Source organism: Pterocles gutturalis, unplaced genomic scaffold (assembly GCF_000699245.1).
Source record: "Pterocles gutturalis isolate BGI_N339 unplaced genomic scaffold, ASM69924v1 scaffold3691, whole genome shotgun sequence".
Taxonomy (NCBI): domain Eukaryota; kingdom Metazoa; phylum Chordata; class Aves; order Pterocliformes; family Pteroclidae; genus Pterocles; species Pterocles gutturalis.
Window position 1 is genome coordinate 8,739 of NW_010100055.1, and position 18,064 is coordinate 26,802.

General features: G+C 38.4%; 1 protein-coding gene across 1 annotated transcript in view; it reads left to right on the top strand.

Annotated features, from left to right (window-relative positions):
- Window positions 1-18,064, top strand: part of STAT4 (signal transducer and activator of transcription 4) — a 37,615-nt gene that overhangs the window by 6,191 nt on the left and 13,360 nt on the right. Inside the window, exons 3-10 of the mRNA XM_010078063.1 lie at window positions 8,521-8,619; window positions 9,425-9,517; window positions 11,605-11,683; window positions 13,307-13,392; window positions 14,231-14,382; window positions 15,602-15,760; window positions 16,616-16,708; window positions 17,564-17,623. Coding sequence (XP_010076365.1) covers window positions 8,521-8,619; window positions 9,425-9,517; window positions 11,605-11,683; window positions 13,307-13,392; window positions 14,231-14,382; window positions 15,602-15,760; window positions 16,616-16,708; window positions 17,564-17,623 — 821 coding nt within the window. The remainder of the gene's footprint in view (window positions 1-8,520; window positions 8,620-9,424; window positions 9,518-11,604; window positions 11,684-13,306; window positions 13,393-14,230; window positions 14,383-15,601; window positions 15,761-16,615; window positions 16,709-17,563; window positions 17,624-18,064) is intronic.

An 18,064-nucleotide genomic window follows, 5' to 3' on the forward strand; every position in this document is an offset into this window, starting at 1 on the left:
ACAGATACTTGCTACGTTTAAATTCTCTGTCCATCTTCCTACAGAACTCCTGCTTCCCCCAGCAGCTGTTCTGGAAAGAGATGAGGAGAGAAAATGTTTGGGGGCAATGGAGGAAAGAGAGGGGAAACCTATGTCTATGGTTCTTTCTCCTGCTTAAAACCTAGATGGAGAAAAGCAAAGCAGATTAGCCATGAGGAGATGTTTTGCGCTGTTGCCGTGACAACAAAACATAAAGGGCAGATGTTAAGCTCAGAAGAGCTGCCTATCACTTCTAGGAACCAAACTGCAGATGCAACAGTCTACACAACCATAGCCCATGAACAATTAGCTTTCAGAAGGAATGTTTTTAAATACCTGTTCCTGATGTAAGCTCCTGTGCAATACATGAGTAGATTTAGTGCATAAAAGCAAATGGTAAAATATAGAGACACTTGTGTAAGGCAAGAACTGTCCATTTTCTGATTCACATGCCAAAATCTTTGGTTAGGAACATGGACAGTGCCTGTCCCATGCAGAAATGGCACTGGTGGGTCTGTTGGTCTCTGAGTAATCCAGTGATGTTCTTCCCCACACACTCCAAGCTGGAAATTTGGAGCACTCGGCGGGTACCTGCTAGATGAGGTGTAGCTCAGTAGGACGTAGCCTGGTTGTCACACACCCATGGCAGTGCGTAGCACAATCACATTAGGAAAAAGCAGAAATTCCCAGAACCGTCCTACTCATAACTGAAGCTCTCATTTATGCACTAGTCTCAAGATAACTTTTGAAAGCAATTCCTGCTCGTTAATGGCAACAAGCATCTGTGTCACATCACTGTTTACGGTATTCAGGGGAAAATCTGATTACATGAATCTTCCTTTAGAAAAGCGAAATAACATCTCAGGAACAGGAAGAAAGGCCACTCTGCTCATTTACCATTGAATCCTGAGTTAATGAGCATACTGTGTGCTCTGGGGAACATTTTTCTGTAAATGATGTATATTCATGATTCTCATTTAATACGGCAGATTCTCAGTTATCGGTGAACTTTACCCACTCAGTAGCTCTGCTAGAGCCTAAAACGAGGAGAGGGCAGGCAGTGGGGATTCTGCCTGAATGAGCAGGTCTATGTGCACATCATGAACACCTTGCGGTGCGCTTAAAAAGGGAGAAGTCAGGCAAAATAACCATATTTGCCAATTCACACCAATCAATTATATCAAAAAGAGCTTTTGGAAGCACTATGGTTATACTATGAAGTTGGGAAATAATATTTAGTTATATTTCTTCCTCCTACACAGTCCTACTTTTAAACAGAAAGATCTGGAATAGCATCTGAAAGTATCTTCTGTCAGCCTAATCGACATATATTAACCTCATGGCACTTAATTCCATATAAAATTCACCCTGGTTTTACGTAGTGCAAATAGCATCTTACTTTATGTGATGCCACTTACAACAGTAACACATAGCTGCATTCCTAATTCTGCTTCAGCTTTTTGGTCATAGGGCACAGCCTGTTTCCACCTGTAAGGAGAACTGAACTTCTTTGTGCTTCTCCTGATAGAAGTGAATATATAAAGGTTTTTATTTTAGTTCAGGTGACCGTTTACACAAGTCACTACATCAGAAAGGTATATGCATGAGGGATCCTAAGATTATTTATTTCAGTGCATCAAGGAAAATGGAGAAAATAGCATTATATTTGAAATAGGACATTCCAGTTGGTACTTAACAAACATTTCTAATAAGCACTGTGCTGAGAAACAGTTGCAAAGAATGGAAACATAGCCATTGATGTTTAAGTTGCAATTTCCTGTTAAAACTTACAACAGGGTGAGAGTGGAACAAAACAGAGAAACTTTCTAATACACCACAGAAGATCCATTTTTAAATGTTGTTTACATGTATTTTGCACTCATGTAACCTGCCAGATCAACAAAGCAACAAATTATAGCAGGAAATGTGTTTCAAACCAACATGTCCTGCTGCCTAATACAATTCAGTTTGGTTTTTCATATTAGCATCTTTCCCCCAATGAGTTTTCCAGTTCAACTATTAAAGCTGTTTCAAAAAAAAATTTGGCTTACAAATGGGAAACCCCACATAGAATATGTACATTAAAGCAGCTAGCTGTCTGCTGTTAGTGATCACTGTGGGCTGGTGAGCGCACAGCAGCTAATAAAGATTTTTTAAAATGCTTGATACAAGACCGAAAAAAGGTTACTTATCAGAAGTAAAATATTTTTTAGCTCCTAGTCATTGTTTGAAGAATGTAACCAACAATTTACGAACATTTCAATTTTGTTTCATAGAAGGAATAAAAGAGTCAGCTTACAAACAGAAGTAAAAAAAAAAAAAACCCAAGCAAACAAACTAAACAACCTCTTGTGGGCTTTGTTCATTCTGCAGTATTAAGGGCTCAGTTGCAGTCAAACATCTACCCGAGAGATTAGTTAATAACACCCAGGTCTTTGCATCCAGAAGATGGAGAAAAAAAGGGGGGGGGGCAGAAAGAATTCAGTCTTCTCTCTCCTCCACTCTTCTCCCCTTTTTCATAGGGAACACTGTACTTTATTTATTCTGAAATAAATCTAATTTAAATAAGAAACATCGCTACATTACTCATCTCCCATAGCAGCACAGCTCCACTACCTGATGATGAGATCTACAGCCACGTATTTTCGGCAGCTGTTTCTCACCCCACCTGCTTAGAAATCTGCTCTTTCTATAGACCCTTCCTTGACTAGTTTTAATGTCTATTGGGAGGGACTCAGCAGCGGAACTTGGGAGTAAAAACTGAGGGATGGAAAAAAACTCTCTCTGATTTAATGGCTTATTCACTGTGCTTTTCTAGCTTTGCCCATTTCAATTCGGTTGCACATACCTAAAAAAAAATGTACAATCTTTTGGAAATTGTGCATTGTACAATACAAGAGCAGAACTACAACATTGCAGACTGATGTATTAGGGCTTCCCACACATCACAGGAGTTGTCTAAAACAATGAGGTTGCCTTTAAGTTCTCTCACGTATTTTGAGAGTGGGAAGGGGAAATCTAAAAATAAAAGTCTAACAAGAGCAGTCTAAATAGATAGTGTCGCAGGTACTTCCTCTTAAAGACCTAGATAAAACAGAGCCATCTTTCTATTAGAAAAAGATTCTTTAGTAAGAACATTGCCTGTTTAAATACAGGCTTTCAAAAAACTCCCAAGCACTTTACCTACATCAGGCTACCACAAGGACTGACTCTTTCTTTGTATTCTCGTACTGTCTTCATTAGACTTTCTGCATGGGTGCATAAACAAAGACAGAAAACAAATCAAGACAAAATGTTTTTTGTCATATTTGAAGGTGAAAACGGGAAATAAGTGTGTATGGTTATGTCTTCCCACCCACACATCTCTGCGATACACAACTATACCAAAGGGTTTTCTTCTTTCAAAAATCAAATGATAGACAAAAGGGTTTTTCTCCCTGTTTTTTTGCTACATGAAAGATGAGACTTCTGCTTATGGAGAAAGATGCCAAGTATCAGGAAAGTAAGCATATTGCAAATGAGCAACAGGGAAGGAAATGTATTTTTGCTTAACTTTGTAATCCTTTTTCCTACCTTACTGTGTCCCACCTCCCTTCCATCAGGTTCTTTAAATATTCATTCAACTTTAACAAATACTTTAACAGTCGTACTAGTTAATGGTTCCATGACTCCAGTAAAGCTCTCACTGTGTACAATTAAAAGGCTCAAGCAGGGTTTTTCAGGCAGAAGCAAGAAAAAAATTGCAGCTGATGTTTTTGATAGTTTAAAAAAAGAAAACAAAGAGAAAAGCAGGGAAAAAACAACCAAATTCTGAAGCGCTTTTTCAGAATTAGAAAGTGCTAAAACCTACTCAAGTCCTGTTTAGGTCATCTTGAAAACCAGGAGATAACCAGGTGAACTCCTGACTGGCTTTCTAAAGGCTGCACAACACATCCTTCTACGTTACAAGCAGAGACCAACAGTCATTAATGCTTCATCCCCTACTTTAATCACTGAAAACAGAACCAGGACACTCAAGTAGTGCATAGATAGTATTCATTTACAGATGTGCGCAGTACATAGAGATCTTGGACACATGAGAAGAAAGCTGGCCAATATTACTGTGGTTGGGACTGATCCACTTTGATCTGCCCACAGGAAAATAAGCTAAATTTCAGAAAACTAAGCAAACAGGAGGAACAGTAAGAAAATGAATCTGTGGTCTAGATTTCTTCATTCATCTCAGACAAAGCAGTAAATTTCAGATACTAAAACTGAAAGTTGTTTGGTGTTCTTTTTAAGAGCACATGTATTTTAAAGTGTCATAATATTTATTTTAAAGTTTCACCATGATCTCCCAACTTACAAAATCAAATCTTGTGTTTCCCCAGCTACTGGTCCATGCATCTTAACATATCCCAAACAGTTCAAGCTGTTTTGAAATTTGGCTACAGGATCAAAACTCTGCACACTATAATGTATAAGTTGTTTTTGCAGAAATGCCTCTTTGCTTTTCTCTATAATCTAGTAAGATACTATCACAACAGATGTCTGGAGTAGACACAGTGCATGCCAGGCAGTGGTAGGAAGGTTTTCTCCTAAGAAAATGTAATCAGCATCCAGATAAAGTTTTCACCTGTTCAGAATGAAAGTTTAATTTCCTCCCTTTGCTTAAATATAGCATCATGCTGGTAATTATTGAGAAGAAGCCAGTCCAAATAAGATCATTGGTTGTTTGTTGTAAATCATGTATGGAAGACTTGACCAAAACAGAAAAGAGGAGGAAGACAATTTCTAAGAACAAGAGAATTGCAGTAATATTAGCAGATAAGACTAATGTTTCCATTTGAAACTTTGCCTGAAAAGTGAATCCTCAATTTCTCATTGTTGATATTCATCAAAAGACAATTATAAGTTTTCTCTACAAATATCTAAACTTATAATACAATTTTGCATAACTACAGACTCCACACCCTTCGTCCTTTCCTGGCTGCCAATGCTCATGTCGCCTTAAGATTCCCCCATTTCAAGCTTTTTTTTTTTTTTTTTTTTTCCTCAATTTCTCATTGTTGATATTCATCAAAAGACAATTATAAGTTTTCTCTACAAATATCTAAACTTATAATACAATTTTGCATAACTACAGACTCCACACCCTTCGTCCTTTCCTGGCTGCCAATGCTCATGTCGCCTTAAGATTCCCCCATTTCAAGCTTTTTTTTTTTTTTTTTTTTTTTGCCTGCCAATGCTCATGTCGCCTTAAGTTAAGATTCTCCCATTTCAAGTTTTTTTTGGTTTTTTTTTTTTTTTTTGTTAAATTTCCATTTTCCAACTTATACTACTCTTTCAATGACAAGATATAATTTTCAATTAGTCATTCAGAAACCAAGGTCATCTTGAGCAAATTCTGCCTCAACCAAAGACAAAACAGAAGTGCAGAAGAGCAAGAGTTGGCAGTAAATGGATAATAAGGGAATACTGAGTAGCATGTTCTGAAGTGTAATTACCTCCAAGAAGTATAAAACATGGGGAGAAAAAATGCAGTGTTATTATTTTGATGGAGTCAGAATTATTATTTATCAATTTATTATTGTTAAGTCGCAATCCATCTACAAGACCCCTGCAAAACAGGCTGTCGATATACCTCATATTGTAGAAATATCGCTGTTCTAAGAGAGAGAGCTCAAAACGGACAGAAGAGGATGCCTGCTCAGGCTGTGGCTCACGGCTCAGCTCCCTGCCAGCTGTCCAGAGCATCTGTTGGGAAGGCAAGGCCCATTCCTAGCCTTTGATTGCAAGCATTTGTCCTGCAGGTCCACCATTATTCCAGCTGTTGTCTGAGGGGCTGTTGGTCCACAAGGGCAGGCAGCAATTCTCTGTTGACCTGGTGTCTGCTCAAACCGAATCCAGGGGAGTTGAACAAGCATCAAACAGGCACAAGTATGGGAATAACTACAGGTGCAGCCGATTACCAGAGCTTTATGAGTTAGATAAGAAAGAAGAAAAAAAAGTGAATTTCCACTTCATCTCTTGATTCAGATGTTTTTATCTTAATGAAACAAAGAAAAAGAGAGTGAGAAAGAGGTTTTTTAAAGTTTTGCATATGAAGAGTATCTAGAAATGCCAGGAAAGTCCCTAATACCTGGCATTTTTTGTGGGGGATTTTAAAACATTCCACTGCCAGAAGATTTTTTTGAAGTGCCTCTTCTACATAAATGTATTTACCAGCTTCAAGAGAGGATTTTTTATTTATTCTTGACTTTGTTAAATAGCTTTTGACTCCTTTTTGTCACAGGGAAAAGACAAAAGGCAACCATCAACCCTTAGAGTGCTCAAATTCTGTCGGGCAATGATAAGCCAGGACTAAACACTCCCAAAGCTTTGTATCTTCAGACAGCTGGCAGGTACCAATATGTGGCACAGTGCTCATACACTAGCCATCTATGTGGAAGGGGGGACCCTGTTTTACTAGAAAAAAAAACCAACAGCAACAAGCAGAAATTAACACAAACTGAGGAACTGATATGCACATCATTGGATTTACACCAGTCACAGATTTCTCACCACAGCTTTCATCCCAAGCCTTATTAAAAGCAGGACTTTTTTTCCTCTAATCAAGGTGCAGGCAGATGAGACAGGCTTAGCGACAAAACTGACTAGAGCTGGGACAAGGCAAGTCTGTTCTCCCCTCTCCCAGCCAACCTCTCCTGACTTCACGTGTGCTGTCCTTAACAAATTCATCCTTTGTGAGCAGTTTCAGTCCACTGAGGAGCAGAAAGCCCATTCAGCAAACAAGCACGAGCAGTTTCCATCCCAGTTAGGAGTCTGAATTGGCTCGCTAAGGAGTCAGACAGGCACCAGACTGGCACAAGGCAGGGGCTGCCACTGCACAGCCAGGAGCACAACCATTCTTTGCAGCAATTAATTTGCTCCGGCTGTTGCTGATAGACCCTACCATTACATTATTTCTTCATAAAGCCCCACTCTTCATCTGTTGTAGGAAGATCATAGCTATTTCCCACATTCCCATATTCCCTTCCCAAAGGTACATCCTGATGCAGAGACAGCACAGGAATATGCTGGATATAGAGGACTACCAATATATTCCTGGACCTGCCAATGGCAGTCAAAGCTTCTCTAGAAGGGAACATTTTGTACATCAGTTATTTAGTTTTAAGAGTCCCATGTCTTTCACCTTAGTCTCTGCCTGGAAGCAGAGTATAACCAACAGCATAGTATTTAATACCGAGCAGCTCAAACCAAGTCTCCATTATTAAAGTTATCCTTTTCTTTATTTCTTTACCTTGTAATTGAAGTTAAAACATATTACAAAAAAGTCTTCCAGATTACTTAGATTTCATGCAAAAGCACCCAGGAAAATGACCCGGTTTTGTCTGCCTAGTAAAAAGTATTAGAAATATATGTTTGCTGTCACAGTAATATTGGAATATAGAAGCAGTGTGTTCACATTTCTATCAGATATGTTCACACCCTTATTTCTAATACAAAATCGGTATGAGATATCAAAGGAAAATACTGCAACAATTTAAGTATGTATAAACTTATTTTGCCACATTCAGAGAAAACAAGAATAAATGAAGGTCTGCGTGGCAGCAAAATATATTGAGAATAAAAACTAATGAGAAAGAAGGGACTATAGAACAAGTCCAAAAGTGGAAACCATACAGGAAAAGAAATGAGCTGGATTAATAATGGCTGAAAACTGTGTGAGCACTGAAAAAAAGGGCATCTGAATGAATGATACATGAGTACTGAATAAAAAGCATGAAGGATATTGAGAAATACTGAACAAATACATCACCATGAAAGATGCTCCTTGAGAGTACTCAATCATTCCAATTTGATAAATACAACACAAAACAATACTTGTTCAAATTGTGCCCAGTCCTCAGTCACACATTAGAAATTCTGCACCTTATTTATGGTGGTGTAAAAACAGAGACATTTTTTCATTCTTTGGCTTGGGACAAGAGTTGCTTCTTCCTTCATCTCAGGCACATTATTTGTTGAAGAAGAAAAATTGTTTATAGAAATTAAAATTTAAGTCTCCTGCTTTTTGCTGAGGAGGCTTTTCTGCTAGCATCGTTACCATATTGATATGCTTACGATTTTTTTGTTGGCAGAAGTGCTACATGCTAACAGCAACATCCTATTGAGAATGGAAGACCTGATAAAATCATGCACAGAATAGGCTGAGAGAAAAGCCCTTTCAAAACAGCTGCGTTAGCAGTGGAGCAATTTGATCTTCAAATGATGTATGTCTCAGAGTTGTATCTTTATAATCTCTGTAGAACATTGTTAAGAATATTTTATTAAAACAGCACTAACTGATGCTGCATGGCTGAGGCTGAACCAGCACTAACAAAGGTGGAGAGCAGCAGAGCAGTCTTTCCCACCCTCACCAAGCTGTAGCTCATAGACAATGAAACACATTGTATGTGATTTCCAGAGGGACATCCCAAATTCTGAATTTTTAAAAGTTGTATTTACTTGTGCTTGCAGGGCAAATATCATGGTAATCCCATGCATATAGCAGTAATCATCTCAAACTGTTTAAGAGAAGAAAGAAGAATATTGGCTGCAGCTAGCATGCCTGTACAGGTAATGAATTACATTTCATTAATCTGCTCCATGGTAATCTGCTCATATGCTTTTAGGACCAAATCCTGCTCTCTCATTCCACTAGAGTGATTTGTGTGCCTTCCGGGTTGCCAAATGTTGCCCTTTAAACTCACGTTTGTACTTCATTAGTGGCTCTGCTGCTGCAAACACTGCTATAAGTGACTTCTATGTCACAGCTAATCTTCAAAGACTTTAATCTGTGGGAAAGGCTTTCAAGAGATTATTCTTTGCAAAACAGATGTGTACATTTTAAATTATGCAATGCATTAATTCATATTAATTATGCAATGCAAAAGACATTCCATCTGATATGTTGCGAAGGCTTTGATAGTTTTTATGTTGTTTGAAGAAAGAAACTTTGAAATTACATATAAAACCTATTTTGGGGAAATTGTTACATGGTTAAAACCCAGATAGAATTTTTCAGTCAAATAGTTCTTTTTAATGACCTGTGGATGTATTCCATATTCTTACATGAGTATCATCATATGGGTCTTTTTCAGAAAAGATTTTTCAGAAATCTAATAATTTATGTTTCAGTTTGTTTAACTTACTAGATCTTTAACGTTTGCAGTATACCCAGACCCTTTCAGCTTTTGTATTTCAAAGTTAAAGCAGCATGTTTTTCAAATCTGTGGAACTAAACAGGTTTCTCTGTTTATACCAGTCTCCAGCTGGTTGAAGACCAGCTTCTGAATTCCCTCTATATGCTAGAACATGCAGTACAGTTACTATCACTCATTATTATTACTCATCCACCCATTATCTCTCCAATGTGTTCCAGGGGCCGCTAGAAAAGTCTCTGCAGAGCTCTGTGGTTTCAGAACGACAACGAAATGTAGAACACAAAGTGTCAGCCATCAAGAACAGTGCTCAGGTTTTTTGGTTTTTTTTTTTGTTTTTTTTTTTTTTTTGTCCTGTTTGCTGTTTACACAGCCATAATTTTCATATACATATATCTTTAAGATGGGTATCACAAATACTTTTGCCGAGAAGCTGCATCAACCATTTTCCGTTATTCTGAGGATCTCAGCCCAGATTAACTACTCAGGACATACCTGGATCCTCAGGTTTTCACAGCTGCTCTGGGTCCAGTGTGAGAGCTACCGACTGTAAAGCTCTCTTACTCACCCCTGTGCGACTTGCAGGCAGACCACTGAGTGCAGTAAGAATCAGAGTCATAGACTGGTGTGGGTTGGAAAAGACCTTAAAGATCATCGAGTTCCAACCCCCTGACACGGGCAGGGACACCTTCCAGTAGAACACACCTAGTGTCTCTAAAGACACGAGGTTCAGTAAATGTATTTCTGTGATTTCACCTCTTTTAGCTGGGTCAGCGGTAGCTAGCCTTCATGACCTCTGAGTCACGCACCAAGATCTTTGTAAAGGTGAAGGCTACATGACATAATTACATGTTTTGGAGACATAAGAGGAGACAAACATTGGGAGCTGATGGTAACAGTTCTCCAGGAGTTTCCCATACCATTGCAGGGCAGATCTGGGCTGAGCCAAACCTGTAGCTATGTCCTGTAGAGACTTTGAAAGCTCACTCAGAGCATACCTGCCCGTTCAGTTCAAAGAAAGATAAGGATTCAGATTACCTATGGCCTTTTTGCTATCCTAGCCCTACTGTCAGCTCTGCAGGAGCATCAATGCAAACGTTATATTTGAAATACCTGTCCATATGCTGTTCAAGAGCAACACTTTTCATATATTAGAAAGAGGTCCTAGTAGCATTCTCTCATCAGGGTCTCCCTACATGGGAAAGAAGGTTAGAGAGATGAAACCCTTAAAAGGATAAAGTTAGCTCTAGAAGAATGTGACACTAGATCTCTATCTATGTATAAAGTTAATATAAGAACTGCAGAGCAAAAGCAGACAAAGCTGCAACCCAGCAGCCTGCCACACTGCTCCTTCCGCCTTTGTGGGGAAGCACAGCCATCCCCGAAAGACCAGGGAAAATGAGAATGATTTCTAGATGCAAGGTTTTTTGAGTAAGTAATTGTAATTTTTCAGTAAGTAATTTAGTAAGTTGAACACGGAAATCAGCCAGCTCCTTGTGTACGTAATTTCATACCTTAGACATGTAATTTTAAAATTTAGTCTCCAAAATAAAGAGGAAACCAAAATAGCTAATTCTGTGTGTCCTAATTTAGCAAATGAGTGTTTGTATTTTCACAGACATTTAATGTGCATATCTCAGAACTAAAAAGGATCCTTTATGAGTTGTTGGCAGAATCAAGGCTTCCTATAAACAGCACAGAAAAAGGCCTTCGGAGTACAACAGATTATTTCCTACAGTTTTATTTTCCTTCTTTTGTGTGTCTTTTTTTTTTTAATTAACATCATTCTGTTACTAGAAAACAGCTTCTGAACTTTTTGCAGTACATATGAAAACAAGCCCTTGCAAAAAGCCAAAGCAGCAAAAAATGTTTAATTTCTTTACCCAAATTCTTAAGTGATTCTCTAAAGTCTCTGAGCCTTGCTCCTGTCTCTGGCTCTACCTTTCTTGGCTTTGCACACCCCATTCCGATTTCCATTGAAGTCAATGCAAAATTACCTATTTGCCTTGCTTTAGATTTCCAAGGAGAGTTATGTTATTGGCATAATAATTTCAATTTAGCTCTGACTAAATCTAATCATTCTTACTTTCCACTGTGTCATTGAACTAGTAAACAAGAAGTGCTTAAGCTGTATCAACTGTTGTTTGACTGCGGGAGAGATGATAACAGTTGGCTTTCTGAACAAGTGAAATAAATCCATAGCTATAAGTGTTCATTTATAATTCAATTGTCTTTTTTTAAAATTTACAAGTTAGTGAACCAGAGTTCCCAGAACCATTTAGAGATTTTCAAATGATAGGAAAGAAAAATACTACATTATGCATTTGTCCATTACAAAACAAATTCCTTTTTATGTCACTGTGAACACCTAAATAACTTTACTTTCTTTTCCCTGGGAAAGATGACTGACCAAGATGTCAAATACTTGGAAGACTTGCAAGAGGAATTTGACTTCAGGTATAAAACAATACAAAGCTTAGGTAAGAGTTTTTACAATAATCTTTAGATTCTCTAGGAAATGGCTGATTCCACAGATAGACCCCAGTATCAGCTTTTTTTTGTGCCATACCCAGATAATATATGTAAACATAAAATATGGATTTTTCATTAATGTAGTTGTTATAGTCTTGGAACATGGTGACTCTTTTGGGTTTAAGAGGGTAAATGGGATCTCATCACGCAAGTAGTTATTTTCTACAGATAAGCTGCATAATGGCATGGAAAGTAGTAATTTTCTTAATTTAAAGAACTTATTTTTCAGTTTTCTCACCTCTGATGTAGCCCTTCCTTGGCAGGATGTGTAAAAGCCTCTTATATGCTGGATTAGAGTAGTGCAAAATTGATTTTTTTTTAGCCTCTAACTTCGCTTTCTGTTCTTTTTTGACCACAGTGGTGATAACCAGCTGGTAAGCACTCTGAACGCATGTTTGACCAGCCTAGGGTGGTTGAGATCTGCACACGGCAACACTCCTTGCATGATCTCTTTCAGAAAAGAAACAGTGGTCCACTTGTGTCTCCTCAGATATCTTCATATTATCTCCCTTTGAACACCCAAAGATATTGGGCTTGAAGCATCCAAGTTCTTAAACATGTCAATCCTATACATTTAAGGCTGGATGTGGCCAGGCAACTGGAAGAAACCAAGTTGCCATGGTTTAATGAGTTTTTAGTCATCAGGCCAATTATAATTACTAACCAGGCAGATGATTGAAGCCTGCCCCACTTGCAAAATAAAACATGCCTACATAAATGACTTCCAGGCTTAAAATTTCACCATGTCAACAAATGCTTGACATGAGCACAGCTGGCTTGCAGTACTTTACAACTTGTGTGGGCAATTGCTGTGGCTGAGCTGACAATCAGTTACTTGTCTGCCTCCATTGAAACATCTACCCTAACAAAATGGGAAGATGTTGATCCAGAGCTTAGCAGAGACACAGATGGCAGCAATTTCTTTTTTGAATGCAGCATGAAAGATGCAAGAGCAAAAGGCAGGTGAAGGTGAGGGTGGGGGAAGAGCTGCATGTGAAAGAGCATGGGGCAAGCTTGGGGAAGCTTGAAACTAATGCATGATCCAGAGAAGGAAAAAAGTTACGGAGAGGGGGAAATACCCAGTGATCAGTACTCCTGGCTGCTGAAATCCCCATGGCGATGAACATTTTATCTCTGTTTCAAATGCCTAGCCTCCACTCTCTCAGCCAGAGGTGTAATTCCCGTCAAGTTCCAAGACTCTAACTGCTGACACCACAGGCATATTTCAGTCATGCACAGATCAATCATTGACCCAAGCCAGATGTACGTAATACACAACTATGCACATGAACAAGAAATTAATAGATTTCTAGGTATCATCTGTATGTTTTCTACCTTGTCCACATACACATCTAAAGAGCGGAGGTATAAAACCTTATGTTAAACTTGTACTAAAGTTAGTCCATTCAAATGAAACACACTATGACATAATCTACTGATGTCTGCAGTTTATTTTTTCACTAGTTCATGCTGCAGTCTGGTCGTGGTTTTTTCCCTTCCTCCCCTTATAAACACGCACACACACCCACACATGCATTTATACTGATTTTTTTTTTTTCATCCTCCTCCAGAGCAGAGTGACAAAAACAGCGCCCTCATTAAACAGGAAATGTTGGCGTTGCAGGCGATGCTCAATACTTTAGACTACAAGAGAAAGGTTAGTGACACGTTTTGTCATTCGCGGTTCGTTTGCTTTCTCCCCTTATTCCCACATCGAATACTCAAATGCATATGCATACCTTTTTTAATTCCCCTCTCAGAAGAACAGACACTAGTTAGAAATCCACAAAAGGTTTTGGGTGAGTGAGGGCGATTTTGACTAGCAGTTAAGAAATTGGTAATTAAGTAATGGCTCAATCAAGGATATGGTTCTGCACAACTTAGAAGGGGAGGTGAGGGCATCACTTCACAAGTCCTTTTATGTACTGTGCTAAATGGATAACTTGGCAATATACACCTTTTAAAGTAAGCAAAAATTAGTCAAAGTAAATATGATCTAATAATTAAAAAAAAAAAATCCCAACAACCCACTAATGGTACCTTGCTCTGTTCAGTGACTGAGAGTTACAAATATAACAAATATTCCACTGACCACTTCTTTGCTGGCACAGAAAACGGTACATTTAGGTCATTTGTTTGAATCCATGTGCTTTAATCAGAAAAGCAAAAAAACTGTGCACTGGATATGATAAAAAAACAAAAGGAGGACGACAGTACATGTAAATGCCAGCTTCTTAGAGGTGTTATACCCACATAGAATGGAACACCCCCCAAAAAAACAAGTTTTACTGAGGAAGGGTTCATACAGATTCACGATTAATTTCAAGTACAATGGGGGAGGAATCCAGTCACCTCTGAATTAAAGAGACAAAAGCCGTAGGGGCTAAATATGATAACTTTCAAAGCAACTGAAAGAAATGTAATCAGCACTTTTATGGTAATTGCTGAATTTTGTGGCTGTGGGGTTAGTTTGTGACACCTTTCCTATTTTCCAGGAAGTACTCAACAAAATAGGGCGTGTGATTCATGAGATCGATATGCTTATGAGCAACATGCTGACTGAAGAGCTGCTGGACTGGAAGAGACGGCAGCAGATTGCCTGCATTGGGGGTCCTCTCCACGGCGGGCTTGATCAGCTCCAGAACTGGTAAACGTGCCTCGAGCTTGTGTTTCCACTGAAAACCACAGGAAGTCTGATGCACATGAAACTATCTTTCCTTTAGATCAGTTACCTTGCAACAGCAGCAAATTCATTAGCAACTAAGCAAGTAAATAACAAAAATAAAATTTGTTTTGATGGACATTTTCTATTCAGAATTAATGATGTTACAGTGAACTGCTGAGCCCAAGCCGTGGCAGCCAGTCATTTTTTTGGTTTGACAGTTGTTCCAGATACATGACACATACCTTCTCGGGAGTTTTGCTTGAGTAAGAACCATGCCGGCTGAGTTTGTCACTAGGGACAGTGGGAGTTTTGCCTAGGCTTTATGCTTTATGCTTTGACTCATTAGGTACATCACTTCTCCAGACTTCAAACTACACAGGAATTGAATGTACTTTTAGCTGAAGTAGTCCCTGTGGTGGTAGCTCTAAATGTGACTGCAAATTGAGGAGGAAAAAAAGAGGAAAAAAAAAAAAAAAGCTTTGTATTTAAAAAGATAATGCAGCCAGAGAATGTCAACGTCCTGGTCATTTTTCTCCCAAACTTCTCTTCTGGAGAAAGTGAAGTAAAGAACAAGAAGGAAAGAAAACAATCAAAAACCTTTTTAGGTTTGAAGAAAAAGTATATTTTGCCTTTTTTGTGTGATTTTTTCCCAATTACTTTTTTTTTTTTCAATTAAGAATTTAAAAACAGCTAAGAGATGTGATTTCATACACACATAACCTATTAAACTGCTAGCAAGTGTGTTTGGATTTGATTTTCCTTACTTTTTTTACATTTCTGGGAAATGTACTTCCTCAGTGTTCGTAACTTTTCCATTTTATATAAATATTATCCTTTTAAAGAGTGCATTTTGCAAAACCACTAAGCTGGAGGAAAAAAAATAAAATTGGCACAAGTGGCCTGCAAGTAAAACTTCAGAACTATGTATATATTTCTTCTAAATTACCACGGGCAGCTTTGCATTGTTGTTGGTGAGGCCTGTTGTGAAAATATTTATCTTTGAAAATAAAGTAGGGAAATTTTGCCTGATGCATTTATATGCTCCTGTAAACAAAAGACGAACAGACACGAATTTGGATAAAGCTAGAAAGCACCAATCGACACTGATTCTGATTTCCCTGAGCAAGAACTTCAGTAGCTATTATGTTCAAAGCAGCCGTTTATGTGAAAGATTGCAAATTAATCTTTTTGTCTTGCTTAGTTTTACACTGTTGGCAGAGAGTCTTTTTCAAGTTAGAAGGCAACTAGAAAAACTGGATGAACTGTTGACCAGACTGACATATGATGGGGATCCTATCCCAGTGCAAAGGCCTCAGCTGCTGGAAAAAGTCAACTTTCTGCTCTACAATCTGTTCCGGAAGTGCGTAAGCCATTGGCAATGGACGTAACTTTACACAACACGTAACTGACACAAATTTATTGGCAGCAGTGAGACCATATTGATAAGAAGAAAATAACGAAAGAAGGTTGAGTCTCTGAGGAGCTTAAAGGCTGAGTTTCCAATATAAAGAGTATGTACAGCTCTCAACAAAATTCCTAGGAGCTGAAGTTGCCAGGCAGCTTCTCATGTGTAGTAGTTATAGGTTTGCGGTCAAGTTCTGATTCTAGGTGAACACACAAAATCCACTTATTTCAGTAGGAGCCATGTACATACTGCTGAGAAAAGGTTGGGAGTTTTAAGTAAAGTGGCAAGTGCTAATTTGTTCCTTCTCTTTCCTCTTCCCCACCAAGTTATTCCATTAATATGTAAGGCATTATCATCATTCCTCTTGCCTTTTGTACTGGCTATGCAAGAGATTCAGCACAAGTGGCTATCTGAAAGCAAAACATTGTCATTTGTTTTTTTACAAAAAATGAAAAAAATACAAAATTATTGTTTTATTTCAATGGAGCCACGGTCAGTTTATTTCATACTCTGTTTCATGGTTCCAAAAAAAGTCTTGGTCTTCCAGACTTTTAGCAGCCTGGTATTCTAGGACTATGGAATTTGCTTTGATTTTTAATGTATTCCAAATACCTGTTTCTTATGGGAACAATTCAATTGTAAGTTAGACTACTGGATCCTTTTGAGAAGTGAGTATTGGAATACATCCTCCCACTTCAGCATCTGCAGAGAAATAAATCTCTAAGAGATAACAGCACTTTTTTCCCCTAATACAGCTGTTTGTTTATGCATGTTCCTAACAACCTATTTGTTTCACTTCTGTTCACACAGTTCATTCGTGGTGGAAAGGCAGCCCTGCATGCCAACACATCCCCAGAGGCCAATGGTTCTCAAAACGTTAATACAGTTCACTGTTAAATTAAGGTAAGGAAATGAAATGTGCTATAAACTCCTTCATTTGTGTACTGCATACTATCCTAAGAGACTGTTCCAGAGTCTAGAAAGCAAAGCAGACCAACTTGTGTTAGAGGTTGTTTTGACTCCAGGGAGAGCTTTCTGCAATGGGGATATAAAGGCCACGGAATCTGTCACTCGTAACGAGTGGCAATAAAACGTGACTCTGCGTGAGGAAGAGAGGCAGACTGTGGCCAAAAGCCAGCACCTTTGGGGTGCTGTATGCATTGAATTCTTGTTTTAATGACTTCACAAACTGAGTACATAATGATCCACATGATACAAGCCAACATCAGAACACTCAGAGCCACTTTTGCACATAGGAAAAAGAAACTTCTGCATTTTGGGGGGATCTAGTGAATCAATGACAAGCTGTCTCTCTCCCACCAGCTCTTTGCCTGACTTTGTGAAAAGAGCAAAGATGGGAGAGGAACTCGCATCTCTTTTCCACCTTGCAGCAAAAAGAATGCATGGAGGGTTAGGGGGTAGAAAGGGCACGTGAAAGAAAGTACACAAACATCTACAGCGCAGTCACAGATTACACAAATCCATCTCTCAGTTATTACCTCTTCATCTCCCTAGCCATTCCCTCAAACACATACTGACTTTTCCACATACTTGCAGGGAAGAGAGAACACCTGCCACTGGAACATCTCAGACCCTCTTTCTGAGCATACAACCCTGTAAATGGTGATATAATCCTAGACGTCTAATCTTTTTTCAGATTATAATCATTTCAGATACTTTGGTGTGGAGCTACTGGTCTCTTTTTCTGGTGAGAAATTTATTCTGTTAATATTCACTTTTACATTTTCTGTTTTGAAGGTTGCTAATTAAACTACCAGAGCTAAACTACCAGATCAGAGTGAAAGCAACTATCGACAAGTAAGAAACTTTAAAGTGAAGATATTCTCTCTCTTCCTACAGAGACAACACAAGTTTTTCAATTGCTACCCTAGCACATTTAGAAGTTGCTCTAAAAAGGAAAAAAAAACAACAACAAAAACCCAGTTAAAACATCAGGGTAATGTTTTTCTTTTTTTAATGTGGAAGACTTCTTTGCCTTTTTTTAAAAATCTGATATTTCTAGTTGATACATTCAAATTGAAGGTAAGAAGTCCGTATAATATTTGTTTCAAGACTTAGATAAAATGCATTAGTCTGGAATAGTATCACACAAAAACTTTAAATCAAAGTGTATTGCATTTATGGGATAGCTAGCTCTGAAATAGCACTTATCTCTGCTTGTGATAGTATGCCCAGTACCTCCAATGCAGCTGCTCCAAGTAGTACATGAAGCTTGTGCTTGAAAAGCTGGTCCTGTAA